General features: G+C 39.1%; 2 protein-coding genes across 5 annotated transcripts; one reads left to right on the top strand and one right to left on the bottom strand.

Annotated features, from left to right (window-relative positions):
• Positions 1-5: 5 nt before the first annotated feature.
• Positions 6-2,887, top strand: LOC132205382 (large neutral amino acids transporter small subunit 2). Its single transcript, XM_059634402.1, has 11 exons — positions 6-203; positions 267-332; positions 400-667; positions 733-955; positions 1,015-1,130; positions 1,187-1,457; positions 1,519-1,642; positions 1,712-1,912; positions 1,964-2,113; positions 2,170-2,347; positions 2,398-2,887. The coding sequence occupies exons 3-11, from the start codon at positions 514-516 to the stop codon at positions 2,460-2,462; spliced, it is 1,482 nt and encodes a 493-aa protein (XP_059490385.1). The 5' UTR covers positions 6-203; positions 267-332; positions 400-513; the 3' UTR covers positions 2,463-2,887.
• A 117-nt stretch (positions 2,888-3,004) lies between these two features.
• LOC132205379 (protein unc-80 homolog) lies at positions 3,005-26,728 on the bottom strand. 4 transcript variants are annotated; one of them, XM_059634397.1, is made up of 62 exons: positions 26,566-26,728; positions 24,748-24,834; positions 24,641-24,689; positions 23,680-23,706; positions 23,407-23,427; positions 22,324-22,469; positions 22,098-22,272; positions 21,443-21,662; positions 21,240-21,322; positions 21,038-21,187; positions 20,906-20,976; positions 20,684-20,848; positions 20,463-20,620; positions 20,230-20,405; positions 19,910-20,064; positions 19,585-19,614; positions 19,114-19,249; positions 18,868-19,056; positions 18,662-18,812; positions 18,413-18,548; positions 18,117-18,355; positions 17,874-18,064; positions 17,668-17,816; positions 16,739-16,892; positions 16,047-16,363; positions 15,859-15,977; positions 15,615-15,805; positions 15,205-15,559; positions 14,535-14,804; positions 14,364-14,455; positions 14,106-14,313; positions 13,820-14,052; positions 13,108-13,394; positions 12,910-13,051; positions 12,605-12,852; positions 12,344-12,551; positions 12,104-12,287; positions 11,201-11,610; positions 11,013-11,145; positions 10,814-10,954; positions 10,567-10,760; positions 10,403-10,513; positions 10,119-10,348; positions 9,853-10,048; positions 9,475-9,693; positions 9,279-9,424; positions 9,049-9,223; positions 8,832-8,984; positions 8,577-8,780; positions 8,392-8,508; positions 8,199-8,342; positions 8,036-8,056; positions 6,944-7,067; positions 6,678-6,890; positions 6,442-6,626; positions 6,214-6,379; positions 5,993-6,157; positions 5,530-5,697; positions 4,614-4,679; positions 4,333-4,359; positions 3,798-3,946; positions 3,005-3,739 (listed from the first exon to the last, which is right to left on the bottom strand). In XM_059634397.1, the coding sequence occupies exons 2-62, from the start codon at positions 24,831-24,833 to the stop codon at positions 3,314-3,316; spliced, it is 10,194 nt and encodes a 3,397-aa protein (XP_059490380.1). In that variant the 5' UTR covers position 24,834; positions 26,566-26,728; the 3' UTR covers positions 3,005-3,313. The 4 variants fall into 4 exon arrangements, with proteins under 4 accessions (XP_059490380.1, XP_059490381.1, XP_059490382.1 ...); XM_059634398.1 differs by lacking the exon at positions 8,036-8,056; XM_059634399.1 differs by lacking the exons at positions 4,333-4,359; positions 8,036-8,056.
• Between the last annotated feature and the right edge of the window lie 309 nt (positions 26,729-27,037).

Below are 27,037 nucleotides of genomic sequence, written 5' to 3'. Positions count from 1 at the left end.
GGAGGTGAATGAACGAACGCCGCCCCCACTCCACTCTTTTGTTCCCGAGCCATGTGTTCAAGCCACCCCTAATCCAAAAGAAAAACATTGAATATTTCCGAGCATGAAATAAGAAAGTGAATTGCATAAGATTCGCCGGCGGGATCGAATTTTGCAAAGTTCACTTTGCAGCGCATTTCGAGGAGACTTTGTTGTTGTCTTAGGTCAGTGTTTTCGCCGGCAAAGATAACGAGGAAGCATTTTATTGCCTTTATTTACAATCCTAGACGACGGACTGAGATCCACGTGGTTCTAATGGCTTAATTTGAGGCGCTCAGTAATCATTGCAAACTGTAAGGGTTCTATTAAATGCATATTTTCTAATTTATTGTGCATAATTTTATGAAATTATCTTTTAAGGACTACGCTGTGCAGAAAAATTTTGTCTGCACACCAGATTAAATCTTACCAAAATACTCGGATGAAAAATATCCACATCTTCCTGCTTGATCACTTTTGGAAAGGACTCAGACCATGGCAAACAACGATCTTGTGTCACCTTCGGGCACTGAGATGTCCCTTATTGGCAGCACAGACGCCAAAAACAAGGACGAGAGGGTTCGGATGAAAAAGCAGCTGGGACTGCTGGAAGGCGTTGCGATTATTCTTGGAATAATTTTTGGCTCCGGTAATAAATAAAATTTCAATACTTATAAATATATTCTCCTAAAATATTTGCATTTATTTTGCCAGGAATTTTCATCACCCCCAAAGGTGTTTTGGAGTCGGCTGGCTCGGTCGGAGCTTCTCTTTTGGTTTGGTGCTCATGTGGTTTGCTTTCGATGATTGGTGCCCTTTGCTATGCGGAGCTGGGAACTTCGATTCCCAAGTCAGGAGGTGACTACGCCTACATACATGAAGCTTTTGGCCCTTTGCCAGCGTTTTTGTATTTGTGGGCAGCAAACATTATTTTTGTGTAAGTCGCCAGCCTCTATTTCTTTGTTGGAAATAATTAAAAATCTGGCTTTAATTTAGACCAACGACCAATGCAATCATGGGACTTACCTTTGCCAATTATGTGATCAAACCATTTTTCCCGGACTGCAAAAGTCCTGACTTTGCCGTCAGATTAGTTGCAGGAGCTGCAATTAGTAAGTTGGATTGATAATAAGAAAATAAAAATTTGATTAATTAAATCTGAATGCAGGTCTTTTGACATTTATCAATTGCTTCAATGTGAGATTGACAACCAAGCTGCAGGATGGCTTCATGTTTGCAAAAATAGCTGCGTTGGTTTTAATTATAGTTGCTGGAATCAGCTACATGCTGCTTGGAAATTATGAAAACTTTGCTGATCCATGGGAAAACTCATCTACGAATGCTGCTCAGATCGCCACCTCTTTCTATTCGGGAATATTTTCCTATGCTGGATGGAATTACTTAAACTTCATGACAGAAGAGCTGAAAGATCCTTACAAGTGAGCAATGAAAATATTAGCAAGAATGAATTAAACAAAAATGTAATAAAATTTTCTGTAGGAATTTGCCAAGAGCAATTTACATCTCACTTCCTCTTGTAACCGTGATCTATGGCTTGGCCAATGTAGCTTACATGGCTGTCTTGTCGCCCACCGAAATTCTCGCCTCTGATGCTATTGCTGTTGTGAGTATTTTCTTAATAGTCACAAAATTATTTAAAATTAATTTCATATTTGAAACCTTTCAATTCCAGACTTTTAGTGACCAAGTTCTTGGTGTGATTTCTTGGATTATGCCTCTCTTTGTTGCCATCTCTGCCCTTGGGGGTCTCAGTGTCCACATCATGACCTCTTCAAGGCTTTGCTTTGTTGGTGCTCGCCAGGGTCACTTTCCCACGATGCTCTCTCTCATCAACATAAACAGACTCACTCCAACTCCGTCGTTGGTGTTTTTGGTAATTTGATTAATTTTTCAGTGGATTTGAAAATAATAATAATAATTGCAGAATATTCTGTCTCTCATCATGCTTTGCACCAGTGACGTTTTCCTACTGATCAACTACTCAAGTTTTGTTGAATCCTTCTTTATCATGCTCTCTGTTGCCGGAATTTTGTGGTTGAGACACAAAAAGCCAGACATGCACAGACCTATCAACGTAATACATAATTAAATTAAGCTTGTGAAGTTACTTAATTCAATTTTGTTATTTAGATTTCTGTGATCTATCCGATCATATTCGTGTTCATCTGTGCCTTTCTGGTTATCCTGCCCATTTTTGACAAGCCTCTCGACACTGGAATGGGAATTCTTATCACTCTCTCTGGAATTCCTGCCTACCTAATTGGCGTCAAATGGCAGAATAAGCCAAAGTGGTTCAACAGAGGTCTCGGTAAGTAAATAAAATGCAAAATTTATAGTTATATGACTTTAAAATTTTAGGCAATGTGACCACTGTTGTGCAAAAATTGTTCCTGTCGGCCAAAGAAGAGAAGGAAATGGAGTGAATCGCGTTTCAAGATAAGTGCTTTCTTTTTCTTTTGTTTTGCAATATTTTGCAATTTCGACATTCAAAATTGTGCAATCAGGCGTGACTGCGACAAAAGCTAATTCGGGAAAAGTGAAGCAACGCCCGACGCTCTCACAGTCGTCGAGACTGACAATGAAGATCTGACCAGTATTAGTTTCAGTCATTTATATGATCAAGTTCATTCAAGTCTAGCATTTTTGTGCTTTTTTATAGTTAGCTACTTGCGAGAAGACATTGTTCATGATGTAGGAAAGATCGAGAAACATAATCAGTTATAATTTTTCTTTAAATTTTTTTGTAATTGACAGATCTGGACTAATTGTTTTAATTCAAATTCTAAATGTCATATCTTAATATGCTTGTGATAATGCATTAAAATCATTGTTTTTGTGGAAAATCAAATTTTTTAGCTTTTATTAGCTTTTTAATTATTTCCAAAGTATTCTAAATCATAATTTTATTTTATTCTACAAATCCATCAAATTAAAACAGCAGAAACATCAGTATCGTTAGTGAAGAATTAAAAAATATATAATATATATTTTGGGCAAGTGCAATTTATTTTAATAATAACACATGCAAAGCAACTTTTACAAGCTGTGTGCATACAACTGCATAGAATCAATATAGGCATTAACATCACTTTTTTGTTCTTTCCATTTTCCTCGACTACATTTTCTTTTTTGCCATCACAGCTATGCTGGTAAATTTCTAAAATTTCCCAAACCACAAGCAAATACCTAAAAAGGTTTGTGTTATTTTAACAGTCAACAATTTTAAATTGTGGGGTCTAAGTTTAAAGTGTAAACTTTGGATTCAATTCTAATTTTACAACAGGGTGTCTTCGTCTTGGTGGTGTTCAAACAGCGCCATCAACGACGCTCTCGGAGTGGGTCGTTCCGGCAGCAGGGCCATGTCTTCGCCACTGTTGAGGCTCTCCTGGGAACTCTCGCCTCCTTGCGGAGCACTGCTGCTCGAGGGATGGTCGGGAGAGGCCAGTGGGGGTGGAAAGACGGGGGGCAGTTCGTTCAGAAGGGTGTACCGCTCGGTGTAGGCCTCTCGATAGCCGGAGGTGCTGGAAGTCTGCGAAATGGAGTTGTCGTCGTCGTAAGACAATTCGCGGCACAGCTTGGATTTGGTTCTCTGAAGGGCTGGACTGCAGGGCGGAAGGGTTGCGCTAGAGGGCGGGGTCATTTGCTGCAGGTCCATTGGGGCGGGCACTGCGGCCGGGGGGTCTACCTTGATGTGGGAAACCTGACATCCAACAGGAAATGTATAGATTTGCTAACGGCTATTAGAGCAAAAATTGTACCTCAATTTTGGATTTCCTGCTTTTTCTCAGACGGAACGTTTTCCTGCTCTGTGCCTTTGACCTTTGCAGACGGGGCTTTCGTCCGCTGTGCTCGCCAGAGCTCTCGTCATTTGGACTTCCGGCGCTCAAGGGTGTTGTAGATGTTTCACCTAAAAAGGAGTTCAACGTCAAAAGAACTTCTTTGTAAATTTTTCCCATCTTGTCTTGACTTCGGAGTTTTGGTGATCAAAAAAATGTCAAAATTTTACCTAAGGGAGTGGCAAGCAGGCGGAATATTCTAAATTTTCTACAAAAGCGGTATTATATCTAAATTTACAAACCATAACCAAAATCTACTCTAAATTCAATTTAATTTATTAAAAAAATAAGTGCAGGTTGAAACCCATCTGAAGGTCCTTTTTTAAATCTCGATATTCATTTTTTAGCAACTTGTGCATTTTTTTTAGAATATATTTAATGTGATTGGAAGATGCGATGATATTCAACATTAATTTCGAAAGACAGAGAGTCAAATAATGAACACAAGCTCACGTACCATGCGAGTTCAAAATGCCATACTTTGCTTTAAAAGAGACAGAGAATGTAACAATTAATGAATGAGTCAAAGATCAAAAAGCATGAAGAGCAGAAACAGCTGCCAACAATTTGGAGCAATCCCATAGAAATCCAATATAAGTGGAGACAGGCGACGACTCATTTATATCCATATACAGAGTCGCAACCGATCATCTTTGCAAAAGTAATTATGAAACGCATGAATCATGAATGTTGGAACTTTAAAGCGCATAACCAGAAGAAAGACGTGAGGAAATTTACCTGATGTGTGTCTAAACTCTACTGAAGGCACAAAACGTAGTTTTGAGGCTTTGAGTCGGGTACGGTCTGAAACATGCACAACAATGGGAGCCCACATAGTATAACATCAAACATCAAAGTTATCTCATATAAATCTAATTTAAATCTCAATCAATTTGTTAATAATTTCTTACTTTTTCTACAGTGTATGGAGTGAAAAAAATAATGCTTCTCATTCAACACCAAACATGCGCTAACCTTACAATTAGACGTCAGTAATAATTATCTCTTTCCTACACATTTTCATTGTTGAAGTTCTGGCTGCTTTTATTCATGCAACACCAATCGGGTGCGATTTTTTTTATACAAATTTGTTTTGCATAAAATAGATGGACACAGACAGAAGATGAAGAGTTTTGTTTGGTAAAATATCGCCTGAAAGATAATTTTTTTCTGTTGACAAGCAGCAATCACATTACAGCACATCAATATCGGCATGCTTAAGAGAGAAAATGCGACTTTTGTTAAAATTATTTGCCATGTTTAAACTGGGTTCCAGTTAGGTGCTGCTTTTTGAGTAACCTGCCTTCCGGGTGCTAACACTTATACTAATATTTAAACACACACAAATTTTGCTCAGCTCCGGTGCCAATCTGTTGTTATATCGTTGAGCACTTGAGAAAATTTTCAACTCGGTTAGTATAAATCTGCCATGCTGTGATTTCTAAAGGGTGGTTCACTAAACACCAGGGTGAAAAGCGCTCTTTCAGGGGGCCGCATTCGCAACGCCGGCAACGTCTAGCGCCACATTTAGATTAGAGACAAAAGTACACCAGTGTTAGTTGCTTGTGTGGATATATTAATTTGATTGATCTTTCTGATAAAATTGGAAATTTTTCTGAAAGCTAGTTCATCAGCAGGCGACACCGATTGCTACCTTGAAAGTGTTCATCCCCGGACGGCGGCAACAGCTGCTGGTGCTCTGGCTGCGGGGTCGGAGGGGTCAGAGTTGACTCCTCGTCCCCATCGTTGGCCGCTTGGTCGTCTGCCACGATTTCGGGGGTCACGACACTTTCGCACGAGGGCGAGAACCTGACGCTCCCCTCTGCACCCCCAAATGAATATATGACATTTGTTCACAATGATAAATTTGGTTTCGACTTTAGAAGTGAAGGTTTCAGGATTTGAAAATTTAAAAAATAAAGGAATATGGTACATACATACTTAATTTAAAAGGGAAGTGACCTGCTTATGATACATTCTGATGCCAATGTGATTGCATGGGGGTCCGTATTTATATTAAAACTCTTAAAAATAGTCTACAATTTTTACAAAACATATCCTGTACAACTTCAACAATTTTAATATCAAAGGGAATTGAATTTGAAAAATTAATTTACCTCGTTGAAGGATAGACTGAGGTGGTGCCAAATTGGTGCCGCTATTATCTGCTGGCTGCCTGTGATGGTGTCTGGCCAGGTCGCCAGTGAACAATTCAATAATTGACGGCCGGTGCGGCCTTGGCGGGATGTTGTCCCCGTGGTCGGTTCCTTTGCGGCCCTCGTCTGTTCCAAAGTGAGCAAAACATTTTTCATAATATATGTTTTTATTCGTGAGTTACCATATCTTCTGTCGTCCATCTGCTCCTTCAGTTCCTTCATTTCGTGCGCCAGTTCTACCAAAACGGCTCCTTTGGCCTTCCTTGGTGGGAGGTTGGTGCACCCGAGTTTGTCTTTGATGAGACTTTGCAGGTGTCGCTCGGCGTCCGTGAGGCCAGGCTTTAGAAGCTGAAATGTACAAATAAATCAATTTACATTTTTTTTAATGTCGGGAAATAAATTTTTTTTACCATCATGTGGATGAAAGGATGAAGTAAAATGTAAAGTGGTGGCCTCTGCGTGACTACGTAATCAGTAAAAGTCCAAAACAGGAGGCTGCAGTCTCCTCTGCGACCAAGTTCTTGTATGGTCCTTGCGATTCGCGGCCAGTCCATTACCAACTCCGTTTCAAAGCAGGCGATCATGGTTTTCAAAGCTTTGGAAAAATATTCAATTTTTTAACTCGCGACTTTTCTTACAAATTTACCCAAAAATGCCACTTTGAAAAGTGACATTGGAATCGGCGTTTGTCTTTTAGAGTCGCGGCCGCTACCGAAAGTGATGCTTCCGGCGCGCATTTCCGACGCCGACTTGATATTTTGAGCCGTGACCGGAGAAGTTTTTGTCGCAGGTGGATGAAGGGCGTGCAGAACAATGGTCAGGGCAAAAGAAATGTCAGCCTGGCGCATTCGTGGCATATCTAATTTGGGGCGAGTAAAAATTAATTCATATTTTTTTTCTTAATTTTTTCACCTTTTCTGCCGCTGCCAACTCGGATGCAGAGAGGCATGAGCAAATTCATGAGCATCGTTTCGGTTTTATTGTGCGATGGAAATACCGAATTGCCTCCACAAACTTGCTCCAATGAGTAAGTTTCCTAAAAATTCACACATATTGATTAGATTTGAATCAAAATTTCGGGCGGGTCTTCAAATTTAGTGAGAAAGAAAGTTGCAATATTATCGTGAGCTATAGAGATGCTGACACAACACACGATATTAATTAAGTAATGTGTCAACTGGAATCGATTTCTAGCATGATAGAGTTCAATAAGTAGGACATGAAACATTTTGCACACAAGACAGGTATTTGTTATGGTGGTTCATTGAAATGCCAAATCTTTTGTTCCGTCAAAAGTTCTAATGAAGTTTGAAAATGCAAAACTAATTGGAACTAAAATTGCAAATGCAGGTTTTTGATGTCTGATTAATGCGATATTTTACTCTATTCGAGCAACAAACTTATTAAATTATCAATTAACATGCTGTATGCTATAGTTTTTGTAAAGTCGGTGGAAAGTTCAGTGGTTCACAGAAAAATGGTAAAGTTTGTTAGGCTATGAAGATTTGTAAACAAAATTTGAAAGACAGAGTTCACAGATGTGGTGAAGAGCGTTGTTGGTCAAAGTTACGTTTTTCTATCAGTAATTCGGAAAAATACTATGACAAGAGCTGAAACGTGAGGTTTGCAGTGGTGAAAATTGAACTGTGCATGATCAGGCTCAAAGCCAAAGGACTTTTCCGGTTGTTGGGCAAAGAACACCAATTAAGAATGAATCCAATAAATTTAATTTAACAATAGAGACAACCATCAAAATTTCTAAACACCAAAACATTCAAAAGTCCGGTGACTTGTGAGGCCAGAATCTGTTCCTTTTGTACAAGAAACAGTTTCGGTCAGGTATCAAAAAAGTAGCACGAACAAAAAAATGATTATTGAGTCAGTCACAGATGAGAGAGCAATGTCAAATCTCAAGAATGTTAATTTATCAGTAATAGATATTTATTTTCTAGTAATATTTCTTATGATTTATCAGTCCATTATTCTAAACAGGCTAATTCTCACCATAGTCAAGTGGCTGAATACCTGAAAAATCGAGTTATACCGCTATGAATTGCCGTTAATTGAAAAGTCGCTACATTAAAATAATGAAAATGTGTTTCAAGATGTAGCTATTTATGGTACATGTCGATCGGACATTGAAGTTAAATTGGAGCTGACAACTCACCCCGATGGCGAGAATTTGCAGGGCGATCAGTCGCACCACAATCGAGCAAAAGTGCGGCGGCGGAACTTGGCTCATCAAAGCCGCCGTTGCCGAACTCACGCCCTCGACCACTCCGGTAGAAACTGCATCTCCCACAATTAGAGCCTGAATTTCAATTTTTAATTAAGTTAGAAATTTGTGATGAAAAAATTACCTGGCATGTGTTCATCAAAGTTTTGACGTGCTGCATGTGGACAATGTAAGGGCATTTGGACATAGTTTCGTAGACCCCTTTCAAAAGCCCAGCCGCCGCGTCCCAATCTGTATGTCTCTGTTGGATTTTTTTTTATTAAAAAATTCAGTTATAAAAATTCTGATGCAGAAAATATTTTGTTTTACCCTGATGGATGGTTTCTTGTAAATTTTGCTGAAGGTTTTGTCCAGTCGCCTGAGAATTGCTGTCAGGGCTGGTCGCATAGCCTCATTTGACCATTCCGTCGAGGGCAGAATCTCATTCATATAGCGCTGCAAACCGCGACAACCCATAGTATCAGGGTCGTACGGGGAAACTTTCAGCAAGGAATGCGCAATATCCGACAAACGCTGTAGATTAATTTTCAGAAATAATGAAATTTTTTGGAAAAAATAACAAACCACGTGTGCTTTTATGTCCATTAATTCAACTGGCTTTCCCTCCTGCTGCGTTTTCTTGTTCAATTCCATCAAGCGAGCGGAACATTTGGTCAGAAAATCGGCCACCATGGACAGCAAAATATCCCTGGGACGTCGAAATTCATTTCGCATAACCTTAATAAGTTAAATTTCATAAAGATAAAGTACTCCTGAGTAAAATTTAAAATTAATAAATTACTTCCGAGTCTTCGAGATCTCGTTCGTTTCCTGGCCGAGTTCGACTATGGTCACTAATGTATTTCGAATGACTGTCCTCGTCGAATTCAAAGCCAGGTGAATATGGCCCACTTCGGAAATTCCTTTGACTCGATCCCTTGTGGTCAGGGCTGGACTTCTGCGGTCCAGTATAATTCCTTTGTTTAGACCAAATAATTAATAAATATACTTAAAAATAAAACTATTTCGTACTTTGAAAGGCCTTCACAATTGTTGACCAAAGTATTTATTGCAACGGAGAGCTGCAGTAGAATGTCCTTTTCAGATTTGCCGTTGTGTTTGTACGAGGGCAGCTGAATATGCTGCAAATAGCACGGCAAAATTGCTTCCAAAGTGATCTGCAAAATTCGTATTAGAAATTTACCAGAAAATAGACTAAAAAAATTACCAGCATCTGCTGCCCCCTGACCGAGTCAGCAGAATATGCAACCACCATTACGCAAAGAGAAATGCAGTCAAAAACGGTGACCATTTCATTCTCGTCGTGATAACAGAAATCAATCGCTTTCAGCGGCTTTTCCTCTCTGACCAGTTCTCCAATGTTCAAAGGATCTGGTGATGGCGTTTCCAAACTCAGCAGCAAATTAAATAGGCAGTTTGGCTGCACCTTAAATATAAAAATAAAAAATAAATTAAAGGATAGGGTAACAAATTTTGTCAGAAAAATCAAAAAGTTAAAATTGTTTTTTTTTTGTCAATGTAAATTACGCAAAAAAAAATAATAACTGTTGAAATTAAAACGATCTTTTTTATTATTATTTCTTACTTTGTGCGCGTCACCAAACTGACTATCGTCATCAGTATCCAAAATCGCAGAGACGGCGCCGAACATTTGCAATATAAACGGTTTTCGGTGCATTAAGTAGAATTGCTTGACCGTGTATTCAACGGTTCGTGTGACCAACTTGTTGGTCTGGTGGTTCGAGTAGATTTGCATGAGGGTCGGCATGATCAGCAGATATCTGACAAAAATAATTCAATATTCAATAACAAAATATAAACATATTTTTGTTTTTTTTTTTAAATACATACCCGTTGGTCGAAAAGATGTTCTTGAAGTAGAAGGCTGCGTTGATGTACGTGGCCGTTACGTACCGCAAAATGCAGCCGCACTCGCTGTGCAAAATAATCGAACCGTTCAGCACGTTGAGAAAAAGGTGGATGTCGCCCGAGTAGGCGAAATTTCCGGCCATGGCCTCAAACATTCTCGCAATCAGACGAACCCACATAAATTTGTGCAGCATGTCCAAGCCGAGCAGTTCCTATTTTAGTAAATATTTGTACTTTTATGTAATTTTGTAAAATGATAAATATACCTTGCCCATTTCTCCGCCTTTGTAAAGATCAAGCTCAGATTCAAGCGCCTTTCTCGGGAACGACGGCAGTTTCATTAACTCCTCGTGCAGAAAAACCACTCTTTGCACCACCTTTGAATAATAAAATTAATTTAATGTAATTTAGATAAAACGGATTGAATTACCATGTCGACGTTTTTAAGAATGGCCCACGTGAGTAGCACCTTTCCGATTTCCACAAATTTCAAGATGAACGCTTGCTTCTGCAGTGCGTTGTACGCCTCTTCCGGCTTCATGTACACAAGTTGCAGTTGCGGGTATTGCGAGCGCTTGAAAAAGTAAAAATCCCGCACGTACGCGTTCGGATTGTGGATTTGATCTGCAATTATTCATTTTAAATATCATTCGCTTTAATTAATTATAACTTATTACGAGTTTTGTGGTCGACCAAAAAGAACTCTTTGTGCTTTGCCTCGTCAATTCCGAAAAAGTCCAGAGACTCTCTCAAAATCTGCACAAATTGCGTGTCCTCCTGGACTGGAAACTGAGACGGAATTCCACCAACATCTTGCTCTAATAAATTTTATTATTTCAATCAATTTAAATTAATTTTGAAGATCATATTTTTTACCTTGAGGACCGTGGACGATAATTTTTTTCGCAGATGGCACATTTGCTGTCAGTAAAATTGATGCGTCGCACTGTTCCTTTCGCAAAATTTGCTTCAAATCTTTGAACATAATTCCGTGAACGCTGTGAACCACCTTTTAGAAAACTTCCTTCAATTACCACCGTGAGCATAAAAATTATTCATCATACCATCCATAAAATGGACAAGGCAGTTCCGACCAGCTCCTGTCCGCCCTCGTGCGGCGTCCGCACGTAGAACATGACGTAGCCGATGATGTAGTTGTAAAGGGCGAACGCCGCCTGCTGCGGCAACTTTGGCACAAATCGGATCAGGTGACGCAGAATCTTGAACATCAAGTCTTGCTTTTCGCGGGTCACTCTCTCCAGCACGTAGCGCAGGAAGAGGGCACTGTCCTCGACTAGACAGTTCCAAATGACCTGGTAGGCCACCTCGTACACGGCGCTTCCGTCCGGCGCCACGGCGGCGTCGTCCAACAACCCGATTATTTGAATCACGGACGCGCAAAGACACGAGGGAAACAGAGAATGTGCGGTGCTGACCGTGTGTGCCCGAGCTTGTGTGTCCTGCTGCTCCTCATCTGTAAAAAAATTTAATCATTGTAATATTATATTTTTTTTTTTGCAAAAAAATTAAATTAATAAATTAATTTTTTTAAAGTGGAACTCTTTGATTACTATTTAGTATTTATGATAAATTTTGTATTCATTAGAAATTGCTTTAAGACACCATTTTTCAAAATAGGAGAAATGAAATTTTAAAAATTTACATGTTGGTTATGGGGATTTTCTAAAAACAAATCTGAAAATTTATTTGATCAGAATATAAATTGTACCTAACCAAGTTCTTATCGATCCTAATTAAGTTGGCAAAGTGAAATATATAAAGTCTCGGCCTAAAAATGTATGTTGACCTTTTGGGAAATAATTCAGTAAATTTATTTTCTGTTTTCATGCCGCAAGCTCCTCGCTAATTTAGCAAAATTTTGTACTTCCTATAATTTTTTTCTTAATTAAGATATTTTGTGCGTGTTTAAAAAATTTCATTTCAAATATAATTTATCAGTCAATTACCATCATCATGGTCCTCATGCTGATGCAAACTTGGCTCGTAAGCCGCCTGGAATGTAATTGGAATGGTGGTGATCAAAAAGTTCTCCCGCTCCTGTCGCTTTTTGTCCTCTTCGGCTTGAAGAGCCAATTTGATCAGCTCCGTTTGCTGCTTCTTCCTCGTTTTCGTCGCCGTCACCAGCGATCTCTGAATTTGCACATTTGTATTTAATGCGATTAGAATATTAATTGAGACAAATTTACATGGCTCTCTTGACTTATGGTCACTTCTTCAACTTTAGTTTTCACCTGGGGCATCCAAGGTGGGTCAACGACTGGCAGACTCTCGATTCCGATTTTCGGCGAGGGCAGCGTGAACTCGATTCCAGGAGGCGGCACTTTGAAATTCAAATAGGCGCCCTCCTCCATCCTGGGCCAAACTTGGAAGCGGGACTTCCACAGAACTTGGAACCTATCATTGATTTTTTTGTAAAAAAAAATAATATTTACAATTTAAAAATCTACCTCAGAACGGCTTGAATTCTGGTGGTCACGTCTGAATGCTGCAAACAGTGCTGCATCACGTTGGACGCGTGGGCTGGCGCCTTAACAGCGGCCAAAATGAACAAAGACGCCGCGGCAGCTGCAACTTCTTGACTCGGTTCGAGCAGAAGTTCCCACGCGACCGGCAGAATGTCAATGAAGCTTTCCTCGTGCAAAATTACAGCCCCTTTTAGCAACACCGAAAGTGGCGAATGGAATAGAGATCTCGCCTAAAATAATTTCTAATAAATATTATTCAAAAAAATAAGTTAGTTTATAGTTATTACATGAGCTTTAATGTATTTTAAAATCGGAGGCTCGTCTTTCGCATCCCTAGGATGGGGTGGCCCCGTTGGTTCTCTACCCCTTTCGCTATCAGTCTGATCTGCAATATCCCTGGACGAATCCCGCGTGAATTTCAAATCAATCCTATATAAATTAAAATACAAGTGGTTTTTTAATTTAATTTTTTTTTAATTGATTACCTGTCCTTTCTGCCCAAACTGTCTTTCCTTCTGATCGGTGACGTTTGCGAGCTAGTTTGGTCGGAAACTTTGCGCCCTCTCTGCTTGTCTTTCTTTTCATGGTGGCCTAGTTTTTCAATCAAGGGATTTTTGTAATCGCCAGTGATTCCGAACTGCTCGCCGTAAACTTTGCGAACGGACTTTACAAGTCTGTTGCAGGCGCGCATGTGACGTCTGTAGCAATAGGGGTGGCAATAACCCTGATGGCTGCAGTAGAAGTTGTACGAGTTGGCCAGTTGCACGACCGTCTATGAAAAAGAAATCATTAAATTTTTATTGCAATCTTCTAGTAAAAATTAAGTCCACACTCGCGATTTAGAGCAGAAAAAAATGCTACAATTAAAATTTCCAAAAAAGACAATTTTACCAGAAAATATAAATTTTCTTAATTTTTTCCTGACTATAATGGGATTTACAACTCAAACAAAAATTCACTTCCTCAATAAAAGGTCATCGTTTAAGACAGTCAGGTCAGTCAGCTGAATATTTTGGCTTCCAAATAAAAAATTTATTTTGTCTATTGCTTTCCAAGATTGCGAAAAGAATTAAAAGTTAAAAATGATCGTCCTTTCAAACAGTGTTGCACTTTTGATTTGTTTTAAACTGTTTAAATTTATAAAGGCTATTTTTTTTTTCAAAGTTATATTTAAATTAAAATCAGTATTTTTTTTACCTTCATCCAAGGCATATTCTTGCTGCAGCAACCATCGTCTGTATCATTACTATCACTTGGGCTCTCAGGGGGTTGCTCGTCACTGAGCACCCCCGGTGACTCCTCCCCTCCGCTTCCGGCTCCATCTGCCCCGTGGTCAGACGTGTCCGACCTGTCTGAAATGGAGCTCACTTTGCGCTTGGACTGAATTGAATCAGTTCGGCGCACCGTCGAAGCATTGTTTCCAGAAACGGCTGAAAAATTATTGTTTTATTTAATTTTATAATTTTCCATCTTTTGTACATACAATCCGTGCTTTCGTTTTCGCTTTTGCTGCTCGCGTCCTTGGTGTTTCTTCGCAGTTTCAGACTTCTGCGTTTGAAGGAGCCTGCGGTGCCTGCGTTGGTGCCTCGACGCAACAGGTATGGTCTGCTCGGAGGCACCCGTGGGGCCGGGGCGGCCGGCGTGCCCACAACCGACCCTCTCTTTTTCTCTTCAACCGCCACTTCCTCCCCCTTAGGATTAAAATTCAATTTAACGTTGTCTTGCATTTGATTTGAATTACTTGTGCTGTTACTGTGGTATTGCTGCTCCCCTCCGACTCGTTGTCCGGCTCGTGCAGGACGAAACTAATTTTCCGCTCTGAATTTTGGCCACCTAAGGTGTGAAAAGTTTTAATCCCCTCTTTAGAAATCAATAATTTGGAAAATATTTTTTTTTTGCACGAAATTCTGACCGTTATCTTTGTCTCCGGCAATAGACTGCAGACTTTGGGCAGACGTTTGCGAGTGTCCCATTGAGGACAGGGCCATGCTCCAGCGCCGGTTAGCGTCCTTGCTGTAAATCTTGTCCCATCCTGCTGGCGGTCTGTCTTTGTTTGACAGTCTGCTCGACTTGGGCAAGGCTTGATAGGTTTCGCGCAGGAAGGTTGTGATTTCAAGAAGCAACAGGCAAGCAACCATTCGTAAGGCCAAAGGACATTGCAATCCCATTAGACCAATACTCGCTAGGAAAAAAATATTAAAAATAAAAATTATAATGGCATTTTACGTGGGTTCCTTAAAATTAACGAGGAGGATTTTGAAACACTAAAAATTTAACTATAAACTGAGATTCATTCCATAAAACTCTAATAAATTAAGTTTCAATTTAGATATCCGTTTCTGAAGTTTTCTAAAATCATGATAAAAAACAATTTCTTATAGAAACCCTTGTAATTAGAAATGAAAATTTTAGCACTTTAAATCCTTCTATAATATACCAGTTTATCCCCCAATTTCAGTATTCCAAGTATAATTAATTAAATATTACAATTTGAAAAATAAATCAATTTATTGAGTGTTGATTTCATTTTCTTGGGAATGATTAAATATTTCGAAATAATCAAGAAATTTTAAAAAACTCACACTCATCCAAAAAGTCCTCTTCCTCGTCCTGAAGAGATAACTCTTTCTGCTTTGTCTCGTCAGTGACCATGCCCACCACATTGGTCACGTGCTGCTTGTCCTGGTGAACCATGTCCTCGAGTCGGGCGCCGATCGCCTCGGCCCATTGATAGAACATTTTCCCCGCATATCTCTGAAGAATGTGCGACCTCCTCAAGCCCGACGGAGCGGCCGTGCTGCCCCTGCTAGGCACCGAAGGTCGAAACATTGGAAAGTTGAGTCGCATCCACATAGGCCATTGACCTTTGTTGCAGTTGTGAACGAAAAAACAGCACTCAAGCAGCAGACAGGCCTTCGACACAACTGGTGCATTCGGCTGTAATTTGAAATTTCTTCAAAAAATGGATCACAATTTTTGGTTTGCAAAGTACCAAGTCCAAAAGAGCTGCCAACAGTTGGGCGTCGGGAACGGTCCCTGGCTGACAAATTTCCAGCAGAAATGAAAATCTCAGCATTCCGTTGTAAACGGGCAAAACGGGAATCAATTTCCTCTCTTTCAAAACGACAAATTCTGATTCCCTTCTGTGATCACCAAGCTCCATAGAATTTTTCCGGCTCAAATCTAAAATATTATTTATTTTCAAATTTTATTATAATTTAAATAATTTATCTTACGACTGCCGGACGTTTCTTCCATCACGCCGTCTTTTTTCTTCCCCTTTCCCAGTCCAATTTTTATCAACTGGTCTTCAACTTTCCTTCTTGCTTTCTGGAAAGTTTGACCCACGTGGGTACTGAAATGATCAACAACATTAAATTTAAATAAATTAACGAGAAATAAAAAATAATTTAAAAATTATTACCCAACGCTAGATCGGCCGGCTCCCTTTGAGTAGTGGTACATTCCGAGCGAGGACTGTCTGATAAAACCAGAGTCAATGGGCGAGTCGCCGCCATCATGACTCTCCGTCGACTCAGTCCTCGAGTGATCCCTTTTGAACCAGGCGCTCAATTTTCCTCCCTTCTGGACGCCTTTCACTGAGGGACTTGGCACAGGCAATTCGACTCCGAGATTTCGCTCGCTGTGGCGCGGGGTGAGAATGTGATGTTTGCGGCGCACGTTGCTCAACGGGCTTTGAGTCTTAATCGGCTCTTCGGCTAGTTCAGTTTCCAACAGGCTCTGAAATTATTCGCATTGTAGGTCTTAATTTTTAAACCACAAACAAAAATAATTTTGTGAGAAAATGCTGTTGGATTCTTTGAATAATTTTTAAGCAGTTCAATGTGAAAAATTGATTAAAATTCTTTAATCCAGCATTTTCTCACAAATAAGACGTCAAATGCATTTTCTGTGCAGTTTTTTTCCGAAACTCACTACAACAAAAGCGCACACCATGCACTGCTACTTCTACCAAAGGCAAACTCAAGATTTCTACTCAAACATGAAAAATAAATCAAAATAACCAAGCGATTGAAAGATTTTTCTCGGCAAGGCTTTTTTGAAACATTTATATATAAACAGATGAGAATTCCTATGAATATCACGGAGCCGTACAGCGCAGGTAGAAGAAGTGCTCCTCTTTTTAAAAAGGAACTTTCTTCCGGAAGCTGCTCTGTTCTCGTCGGGGATAGTGCAGGACGGCTCTGAGGGTGCTGCGGCCGCGCTCGAGGTGGACGCCTCCTGGTCCTCGGCCGGTCCGTGGACATGTCTGTTAAATTGAACACATGCCCACAATGGTGCTAGCTCTAGTTCACACGGGGGGCGATCTCAAACTGTTCAAGGGGCTACTGAGGGGGGCTATCGGGGCCTCAGGGAAGCAAGAAAGCAAGCACAAAAAAGTTTATTAATTATTTTCCAAAATTTAGATAAAAATAGGAACACGCAAAATATAATTTATTTAATTTGGAAAATGCAGATTATTGTGCTAGCTTTTCTTGCAATATGGCACAGATTTGACTCAGCTTTAACGTTGGCAAAGCGAATCGGGTGTGGAAGTTGAAAAATTATATGAAATCAGCACGCATTCACGAGAAAGATTCTTTACAAACGGCAAAGAGACTGGATAGAGAGTAGATGAGTAGATAGACAGAGTGAATAGGGAAAGCGTTCTATTTGAAAAATTATTCATAATTATAATAATGGTAATTATGTATAATACTGAAGAGCGAGAGGAAATTGAAATTATATGCAACAGCAGACGAACTCGAGGACAGGGCTCAAGTTCTGGTTTGAGATAAAAACGAATGCAATCAATCAGCTATAGTAAGTCACTCAATATTTATAATATATGCACTGCTCAGCTGCTTTTTAGTGAAGTAATTTTTCAACTTACAACCGTGGAGTCGGCATTAATTTGCATTTGGCTGGCTGTCCTGTGTAATTGAACACATTTCAAATTATTCACTTCTCTTGGGTTCATTTAATTATTTGAAAATTTGGCTCATTTTTTGGATAAATATTTGGCCCAAAAATTTAAAATTTACCTGATAACGCGGGTAGTTTGCGGCTCGGGTTCCTTCTTGTGCGGCCTGACCGCTGCATCAATCAAAGCACTCAAAACCACCCTCCGGAAAACACCTCCGTGCGCCTCTTTAATGTACAAAACAAACTGACGCACGTCACAATACAGAGCCTAAAATTTTAGTAAAAATTTCAAATTCTAAATATTTCATTAATTTGCCAAGCTTACTAAGTGTTCTTGCGTTTTGATTTCTTTCATGCAGGTCACCAGTCTCGTAATGAGACATTTGAAAACGCAACTCAAAATTTGCCCCTCGACGCCTCTTCCGCCAGCGCCGCCAAGACTGGCCCCAAAGTTGTTTGCGTAACCCGTCTGGTTTGAACTCATGTCTGGACTTTTACTCGCGCTTCTCTTTTGATCTATTTTGAAAATCAATCAATCAATTGAATCAATTAAAAAATGGAAATGTACTGAGAGGTGAAAGGAGAGAGCCAGGGTCCACACAGTACCCAGTGTAGGCGTGGAAAAAGTCGAGCAACTCGCCGATGGGCTGTTCTTGAACGAATTTCCTGAAGAATCTTGTGAACTGCTTATGACTGGCGCGGTGCAGTTTGGACAGAATCGACTGACCCTGAGACCTCAGGAAGTCGGCAGGCGGCCCTCGTTGGCTGTCAGAGCAACCGTTCGGGCAGCCCAGCTGCTTCAGCACTCTAGATAAAAATTATAATAATTTCAATTTTTTTTTTTATCTGTGTGGAATTTTTCACTTGACAACGCAGTTCATAAGGAGAGTGTGCGCTATGGAGACTTGCTCTTCCTCCGGTTTTTCTTCCGAGTGCGCCGGAGCTGGAGCGAGGGCACTGTTGCTCGGCATTGGTGACGCAGATGCAGCTGGGGTCATTGCTAAATTAATATTATGTTGAAAAATGTATATTTTTTATTTAATTAAATTTAGTGTGGAATATAAATTTTGTTCCCTCTCAAATTTTAACGAAACTTGTAAATTTAAAACTCACTTTTGGGATCACTATTGACATTGAGACCTTCAAAGTGTCTGGTGCTTGTTTTCAAAACGCCGAGTTCCATCAGCATTTCAGTCAAATTTAAAATCACCTCGCAAACCCTCAAAGTGCAAATTCCATCTTTTTGAGAGGCAGCATGAACAGCCTTCAAAAATAGTTCCAAATTATATAACAATAAGTAATTAATTATTTTTTTATACCTTGACGACAACTTGGTAATCTATGTCCCCATCTTTTGTAATGTATTTAGCCGATCCAGGTGCCTCTAATGTTTCTTCCTTGGAGTACGTGATGTTAGAATCAGTTTGAGATCTGGTTAGGCTTGATTTCCTCTCTGCTCCTTGACGTCCCTGCAAACTTAGGGCGTCTAACTGGCTGTCGATTGAGCCCTAAAAAAGAGATTTAAAATTTTAAATATTATTAATTTGAATTCTAAAGAAAATTACATGTTCCTGTCTGCGCGTGAAGTCGGGTGAAGGGGTTGGCGTGTGTTCGGTGACCGTAATTATGGGGTGAGGAATGGCCGACGGCGGCGGTTGTGGTAATTTCATCTGTTTCATGTGGCTCAGGTCGCTAATGTACCTGAAAATTATGAGTTTTAAATTATTTCAAAATAAAATCACCAGTTTCCATCTCGCTGAAATTAATTACCGACGCAAATGATTTCAAATTTCCACTGAAAAACTCAACGTAAATTTTGCAATTAATAATGTAAAAAATGTCGAGTTTGCGGAAATCTACTGCAATGGGTAGGTGTGTTTTTGGCTGATGATGAGTGTGGTCGAAATGAACAAATCAATCGAGACAAAGCATGAAACATCATAGTTGTAGAGGGCCAATCAAAACAGAGTGTGAGGAAGCGAGAAAGCAAATACAAGAAGTTGAAGAAGCAGAGAGGCGTGAAGTTGATGACTTACCCTGCACTTGCTAACTCATCTATTAAACAGCTAGGACAGACAGAGAGAGAGAAACAGTAAGTGACAGAGCGTAGTGGGGCCAGAATTGCCCACGATTTCGGGGACACCCTCTCACAATTTCTCATATATAATTTTGAACTTTTTTCCATTAAAATTTTCCAGCCAATTTTTCAAGGGACGTAATATTTTGAGTGATTTTCAGAGTTTGATGAGTTATTTACAGTTGGAAGTAGTGACAGTAGAGCGTAAATTTTAGTTCATGCTTAGAATAGATCAGTAGGAATGTTTAATATGATTTATGCCGCGAATTTTTGTTAGTTCTTACCTCAGACTGGGCATGCTCTTCCCTTTCACAAGGTTGCTAGCTGGTTTGATGAATTTTGCCTCATTGTCAAATCGAGGCTCACCGATTTTGGCCAGGGCTGAGCACGGTCGGGGAACCAAATTGTCATCGCCGGTGTCCAGACTACTCGCATGTTCCTAATAGAAAATAATTTTTTGTATTATTTTTAAAACATAAATTGGATTAGTTTTAAGGCGCCTGCAAAATATGGAAGTATGCAACCTGCACGTCAGAAGTTTACAAATAGATTTTTTTAATAAATAGGGACATTTATTCTAAATAATAAAATATTTCAATTTTACCTGATCGAGTTTTCCATCCTCCTGTCCGATCTTCTCCAACGTTTTCTCCGACTTTGAAAGCAATTTGGTTTCCACAAAAGCCCGCAAATCGGCGATTTTCGTTCTCTTCTTCACCTTTTCGCTTGACCTCCGGCTCATGTTTGGTGTTTCGTCTGACAGGCACTGCTTTTTTGAAGCTACAAAAATAAAATAATCCTACTATTTCCTGTCTAAAACATTTTCAATCAAATTACTGAATGAGTCGTCCGAGTAATCGACCAGCACTTTTGATTCTTTCTTCTTCATCTCTGGACTCTGGTAAATTGACACTTCGATTTTGGGAATGGGCAGGGAGTTGCTCCTCCTTCGTGGCTGGAATTGGGTCGAAGTCTCGTCGTTTATCTCCCTCAGCCTGAGAATTGTAATATTTTTTAATTTTTTTTTATTAATTAATCACTGCAGGAATGTATTTTACCTGTGATAAAGGTACTGCAGAGCCCAATACACTCCTTCCTCGCACCATTGCGAAATGAAGAGGCACCTCAGTACAGCCACATCCATAAAAGTTGCAGCGGTCAAATCAGCAATTAACTGCTTGCTCGGAATGCCTCCTGGTGGAGCCAGTAAACTTTCAGTTGGGCTAAAATTAAGAAAAAATTAATTAATAAAATATTTGGAACATTTTTTATTAAATTACACTTTGGGATGAGGCTTCAGTTGCTTCACTTCCTTTGGAACGCTTTTTACTTGAAATAGACTTGGGTGAGCCTGAAAAAGCAATTTGTGTTTAATTTCAGCGGATTTTACTTAATTTTTTTTTTTTCATTACTGTGTAAACAGAGTGCTCTTTGTTAAGTCCGTCTGCGTCTGGCAAAGAGGGTAGCTTCAAAATAACCATGTGTTCTTCCTCTGTGCTCGAACTTTCTTCGGGGATCGTTTCCGGAAAGACGGTTTCCTTAGGTGACGACAACCAAGGGCTCTAAAAAAATTAAATAATTATTTGATGCTTTGCTTAAATTTAAGGTTTTTACATCTTCTCCCTTATCTTTGGCACTTTCAGTCCCACTTTGTCCACTTGCTGGACTGTCAGAACTTTCCAAACTCGCAGCGCGCCCTGAAAATTTGAATTACTTTATTTTCGTGAATAAATATAAATTTGTTTTTTTATTATTGAATCTTCAATAAATTTTGGGTTTGATTTTATAAATATAAATAATTTGAATTAGACGCTTACTCGTTCCGGTAAAGACGTCGCCGAATGACTTTGAGTGCTGGGTGGAAGCGTTACCTTTGCTGAGGGGTCTTGGTTTGCACAGAGCCGCAAAGCACTTCGCCGTGGGGTGTTTGTACTCCCACAGTGGCTGCCACAGTTTGATTCCGTTTTCCAATCGAAAGGACTGCAGGTCGTGCTCCTTTAGCAAATGGCACAGAGGCGCGAAGAGATACACAAAGAGCTGAAAATTATGTTAAAATTTTATCCGGATATTTTCAGATAAAAGAGGATGGCACTGGAAGTAAAGAAGGGTCTTTACCCTAATTGCAAATGGGTTTTTTTTTCATTATTATTTAAAAAAAACTGATCATTACTAGAAATACTAATTTCAGGAGCTACAAATAATTCAAAATAAGAAATTAATATGAACAAAAATTAAAAAGTGACTCAATTTTGTATTTTATTTTTTTAAATTAATATTATTATTACTACCAAACTATCAATTTTTTTTTAATAAAATATAAACAAGTCTTTTCTCTCATTGCCAATAAAAAAGTGTTGAAAATCTTGAAAAAAACCTTGATTAAAATTTTTCTTTTGAATAAAATATAGATTTTTAATATCGAATGCCTATTTTCTTTCAATTAAATTATTGTTTAAGTAATTTTAAAATTACTGTAATTGAAGGGATGGAAAACAGATAGTGAGCGGTTGACGCTTGAGTGCGTGACACGTTTTTCTCCATTTCGTCGTTGGCACATTCCTCGGCCGCGTCCAAAATGATCCAGTGAAGGGTGTACAAAAGTTTCGTCTCGGCGGCGCTCAAACTCTGCAGACTTGTGTTCTCTCGCCTTGAATGAAAAATTTTAATGAAATTTATTAAAACTATTTAAGAAATTGACCTGTTGCTGAGAAGCGCGGCAGCGCAGTGCATGACGTGCGGAAAAGAGGCCTGGACCAACTTCCATCTCGGCACGGCTTTGATGGCTTCGGTGAGACTTGGGCTCAAGCCAAACTGGATGTTTTGCACCAGAACTTTTTCAAAGGACTGGAAGTAAAATAAAAATCAGAATTCCGCCAAAACATTTCGATTGAATGATTGTGGAAATATCTTCAATAGATCAAATTTTCACTACTACTTTATATTCACATATTTTACGGGGTGAAAAAGTGAAAGCTGTGCTCTATTTTATATATATTTCGTGCAGCTTTTCCTCCAACGGCACACCACGCACATATTCGATCTAATCGTGTACGTATTTATATTTTTATACACAAACCGGCAAAAGGGCTCCTTTTTATTGCGGCGATCCCACCCATCCGTGCGCGGCTCATTTGAACTCCGAATGCGTCCCATATTTGAATTTAACTGCTCCACGCGGTGTGCATGTGTCATAACTTTTTATGACTTTCTGCGTGCTGACCAGACTCTATACAGGCAGCTATTTTCGACTGCCTGCCCGCAATGACTTATTTTAACGGTTTACGCTCTCTTCCTACAGAATTGAAGCTGAAAACCCCTTTGATTTTATTTTTTCAAAATAAATAAAATAATTATTACTGCTCCAATACTTTAATTTTATCAAGATATCAGCCAAAACTATTAGAGCTATTTTTCAATTAGCAAAATTATTTCATCAAAGAAAACCTCCTTTGAATGAGAAGTTAATAAATTATTTCTCGAATTACTCGATATTTACAAATATTTAAATGAATTCAATACCAACAAGTAAGACTAGCCTTTGTTCTTACAGTCTTTTTTCCGTAAACTAAATGCTATTTATTCAAAGTGGAGGTTGTTGAATCCAATAAAATCATCAGTCACGCTCACCGATTCCTTTAGACATTCAAATGAGCCGCCGAGTTTTCGTGATTCAATGGTATTTCTCGTAATTTGATTGATTGGGTCTTTTTTCCGATAAAAAAAATCATGGAAAGAAATAGGGGGAGATTTTCTTGAATGTGTGCTTGAATTTTTTACGTACCTTGCAGGCCTCCTTCAGCTCCTAAGGATCAAGATAAAGTGGATTTATTATTAGAAAGTGCAATTATAAAAGACCTACTCAAGGAGGACGGTGGATTTTCTTAACTCTTGCAAAAATTTACAAGGCAACAATTTGAAAATAATAATAATAATAATAAATTTATGTTATGTTGCCAGATTTTTTGAAGCAAATTTACGCTATTTTGCACATATTTAAAGCGGATGTTTGTCCGAAAAAAAAACAGGTTCAGTTTTGATACGCATGCAGACTTACATGATGTCCTGGTGCATTTTGGCAAAACTGCAGTGAGCGCAAATAGAGAGACGGGCACAGACAATTAGTAGCACATTTATATACAATGAGGCTAATTTTCAAAAAATAAATATATTGTTCCTATGGTCTTGCAAAATAGTTAAATAATTAATAAAGTATAGTACAATAAATTATTACTTATTTTTATATTGTTGATTGTTTTTGGAGTTAAATAAAATTAAGATTTAAGCAGAAAAATTTTCAAATTAATAAATTTTTGGACATATTATTACATTATATTTTCGTTAAAAAGATTCTCATTAATAAATGATTGGATTGTGGGAACCATAAAATACGGCACGGATTGCATCTGATTTATTCCCGGCCGATCGAAGTTGAGGATGAATTTTCCAGGGGGGGGGGGGGGGGGCGGCGTTGGCGTGTGTTTGTTATTGATGGGAAGCTGATCCGTATCAGGCAGTGGACTGGCCCTGACAAGGGCACAAAAGGACCTGCTGCTGATCCATAGACATAGAAAAACGAGGAACAATGTGCCGCCCGCGCGTATTTAACGAACAAACACGTGTGTATGCGCGAATCCACCGTGTAGGCAGGTGAAATAAATGTCACGAGGAGAGAAAGAGAAAGATAGCATGCATGGAAATGCCGCTCTCCTTATTGATTTTCGGAGAACTCCCGGCCGGGATAAAGTCGCGACCTTCAGCTGTTCAAATTCCGAATTAAATGAAAACACAAACAAAAAGTGGCATTTTTCAATGTTTTTGAATTTTTAAGAGAGAAAGAAGAGATTATTTTCAAAAGATTATGTTATTTTTCATATATAGATGGTTTTACTGGGAAAACATTAAATGTTATTTACAATTAAAAAGTGTTATATCCACACTCTGGTGAATTTATACAGTCGCCCTATAATACACAGCATCATCTCTGCGGATTATTAAAGAAAAATATAATTACTTACCAAGCACGTTGTTTCATGGAGTTTTCCTAGTTTTGGTCTGATGAATGGACTGAAAATTAAGTTTTTTATTTTTCATATAAACATATTAAGATAATTTTTGTAAAAACCTGGTCTGTCTCCATAGGAAAATTTGAATGGGAATCGGAACCGCCTGGTCTGTGAGACTGTCGTCTACAGACTCTCTTCTGTCCATTCTGAAATCAAGATAAAAGTTTATTGAAAAAATTGTTGCCCAAATAATAAATTTTTTTTTCTTGTTTTAGTTTGGTTTAACAGATGTTTTTAGCAATTCTATGACAGCCCAATCTTCATTTTGCAATAAAACTTGGCCTCAACAGAAGAATTATTTTAAGTACAGTTTTATAATATTTTAATGTAATTAATAATTAAAGCCAATCAATATTATTTTTAAATAATTTTGTAACTTATTGTTAGACTGTTATTTATTCCTTTTAAAAAATATCGTTTAATTCCCGTTCAAATATTTTTGTTTTAAAGCTCCATTTTTATTAAAATTTCGAGGGAATTTCAAAACCAAAATTGATATCACTACATCAGGCAGGTAGAAACAAACTATGAAACGAGCGTGGTTTTCCTTATTCACCGAAGAACTCAATATTGCTTTGCCTCCAGCAGATGCACACACATGTGCGCCGAAAATTCGCTCACTTGGCATTAGGCCAGAACCGATCCAGCGACGTACTTGTGGATTGTTAAATGAAATTCTCCTCGCTCCTACACATACCAAGAGTCAGTTTGGAAATAGAGATAAAACACCGACTGCTGCAAATGAATCCTTTTGCTTCTTCGGTGGCTCGCGAAAACGCGTGGATTTATGGATGGAAACCCGTCTGCTTTCTGTTTGTTTAAAAAAACTGTAGCGAGAGAGAAGAAAACGAAACGGCTGAGAAAAGAGCCGAGTGATTGTTTTCTCTTTCTGAAGTGAGTCTTTGTTTTCACACTTCTTCAGCTAATCGTGCTGGTGAAATTTCTCGGAGTCAAAATTTAAAACAAAAATTCTTTTAATCGGTTTAAAATCAGTTAAAGAGAAAACTACCACTTTAAAACTTTTGTATTATTTCAAACGGCACAGCCGGATTGTGTGAAAAGCTCTTGGCGATTGATTGCTCGATTGGGAGCCAATTTGCGAGAGTGGCCTCGAGTAATAATAGAGGTACACGTCTGCGTGCGTTATCATTTCAACCCCTCGAAAGCAGAACTAAACAAGCAAGCGTGGCGGCTCCTCCCTGGCGAAAATGATCCGTTTTGTTCAAGACCGAGAGAGCAGAGTGGCAGGCCTCGCGTGACCCAGGCAGCAATCTCGGCCGCCGGACCCTTCCTTCATTTTCGCCCAAAATTTACTTTGTTCAGTCCGGAGAGAATGAAAGAGAGCAGAGACGAGTGGGCATGCATGTGATGTGACAGCTTCGCCAATCAATCGATAAATCACACTCACAAGTCAGCCTTGCTTACAAAGAGCATCCACCATACATCACGAAAGATTATATGAATTTAAGAACAGCTCCATTGAATACAATTTTTGCAGGCTTAATATTTTCAAATTAATTTAAAATGCAATTTATAATCAACGTAAAACATACAAACGAAATTATTTTACTGTAGAAATAACATTTCAATACTAATTAATTACTACAAAAAAGTTTCAAAAGTATTAAAAATCAAAATTCTTGGAATAAATTATTGTTTACATTTTATTTTTAGTATTTCTTTTGTGTTAGAGCAAATTATTTTAATTTTTTAAATTGTATAGAAACAAAGACCTTGGTTTTCTGAATTGATTTCTGTTGTTAATAAAATCAATCATGAATGGAAGAATCTGTAAATAAATTTGGTCCAGTAGAAGAACAAACTTTTTGAACATTAGTTAACCCATGAAAGAGGCCGAATAGTTGAAAATTCAGTACCTGTTGTGGTCGCGTTGACTTTGGGTGGCGCTTCACATAGCAAGGGGTGCGACCCTGGCCGCCGAAGGACACCAAAGGTTGTTTGTGGCAGAGGAAGCGGCGGCAGTGCGGGGGCGTGTGTTTTGGAGCGAGCGATCGAGGGTCGGTCGGCTCCAGCCCATCATCATTGATCCTGGCGGGATGCTGGCGCGCGCGAGGCAAGAAGGTGCTCCCGCTCACGGCGCACGCTCGCCACCCCCGCGCCGCCCCCGCCTCGAGCACCACTTGTTCTTCCCGCCGCTGTCACTGACCCCTCGGCGCCCCGGCCGATGGCGGCCTCGTTAACCCTTTGTCTCCCCCGCCGGCTGCATCTCTCACAATCAGCGTGACACAGAAAAACTCATCCTAAATGCCACAACAGAGACGATCAAAATTAAAAATTATGAGAATCAAGAGAAAACGTTGAATTTATAATTGACAAATTTATTTCGGA

This window comes from Neocloeon triangulifer, unplaced genomic scaffold (genome assembly GCF_031216515.1).
Source record: "Neocloeon triangulifer isolate White Clay Creek 2 clone unplaced genomic scaffold, ASM3121651v1 ptg000002l, whole genome shotgun sequence".
Lineage (NCBI taxonomy): Eukaryota > Metazoa > Arthropoda > Insecta > Ephemeroptera > Baetidae > Neocloeon > Neocloeon triangulifer.
The sequence above is the reverse complement of the archived record's forward strand: the minus strand, read 5'-3'. Positions and strand labels throughout refer to the sequence as shown.

Excerpts from the sequence above, each read along its gene's own strand:
- LOC132205382 (XM_059634402.1), top strand. The coding sequence starts at position 514 with ATGGCAAACAACGATCTTGTGTCACCTTCGGGCACTGAGATGTCCCTT. Across the intron at positions 668-732 it reads TGGAATAATTTTTGGCTCCG|GAATTTTCATCACCCCCAAA; the intron begins GTAATAAATAAA and ends TTATTTTGCCAG. Across the intron at positions 1,643-1,711 it reads CCTCTGATGCTATTGCTGTT|ACTTTTAGTGACCAAGTTCT; the intron begins GTGAGTATTTTC and ends TTTCAATTCCAG.
- LOC132205379 (XM_059634397.1), bottom strand. The coding sequence starts at position 24,833 with ATGGACAGAAGAGAGTCTGTAGACGACAGTCTCACAGACCAGGCGGTT. Across the intron at positions 19,250-19,584 it reads GATGAGTTAGCAAGTGCAGG|GTACATTAGCGACCTGAGCC; the intron begins GTAAGTCATCAA and ends CATAATTTTCAG. Across the intron at positions 11,611-12,103 it reads GCATGAGGACCATGATGATG|ATGAGGAGCAGCAGGACACA; the intron begins GTAATTGACTGA and ends ATTTTTTTACAG.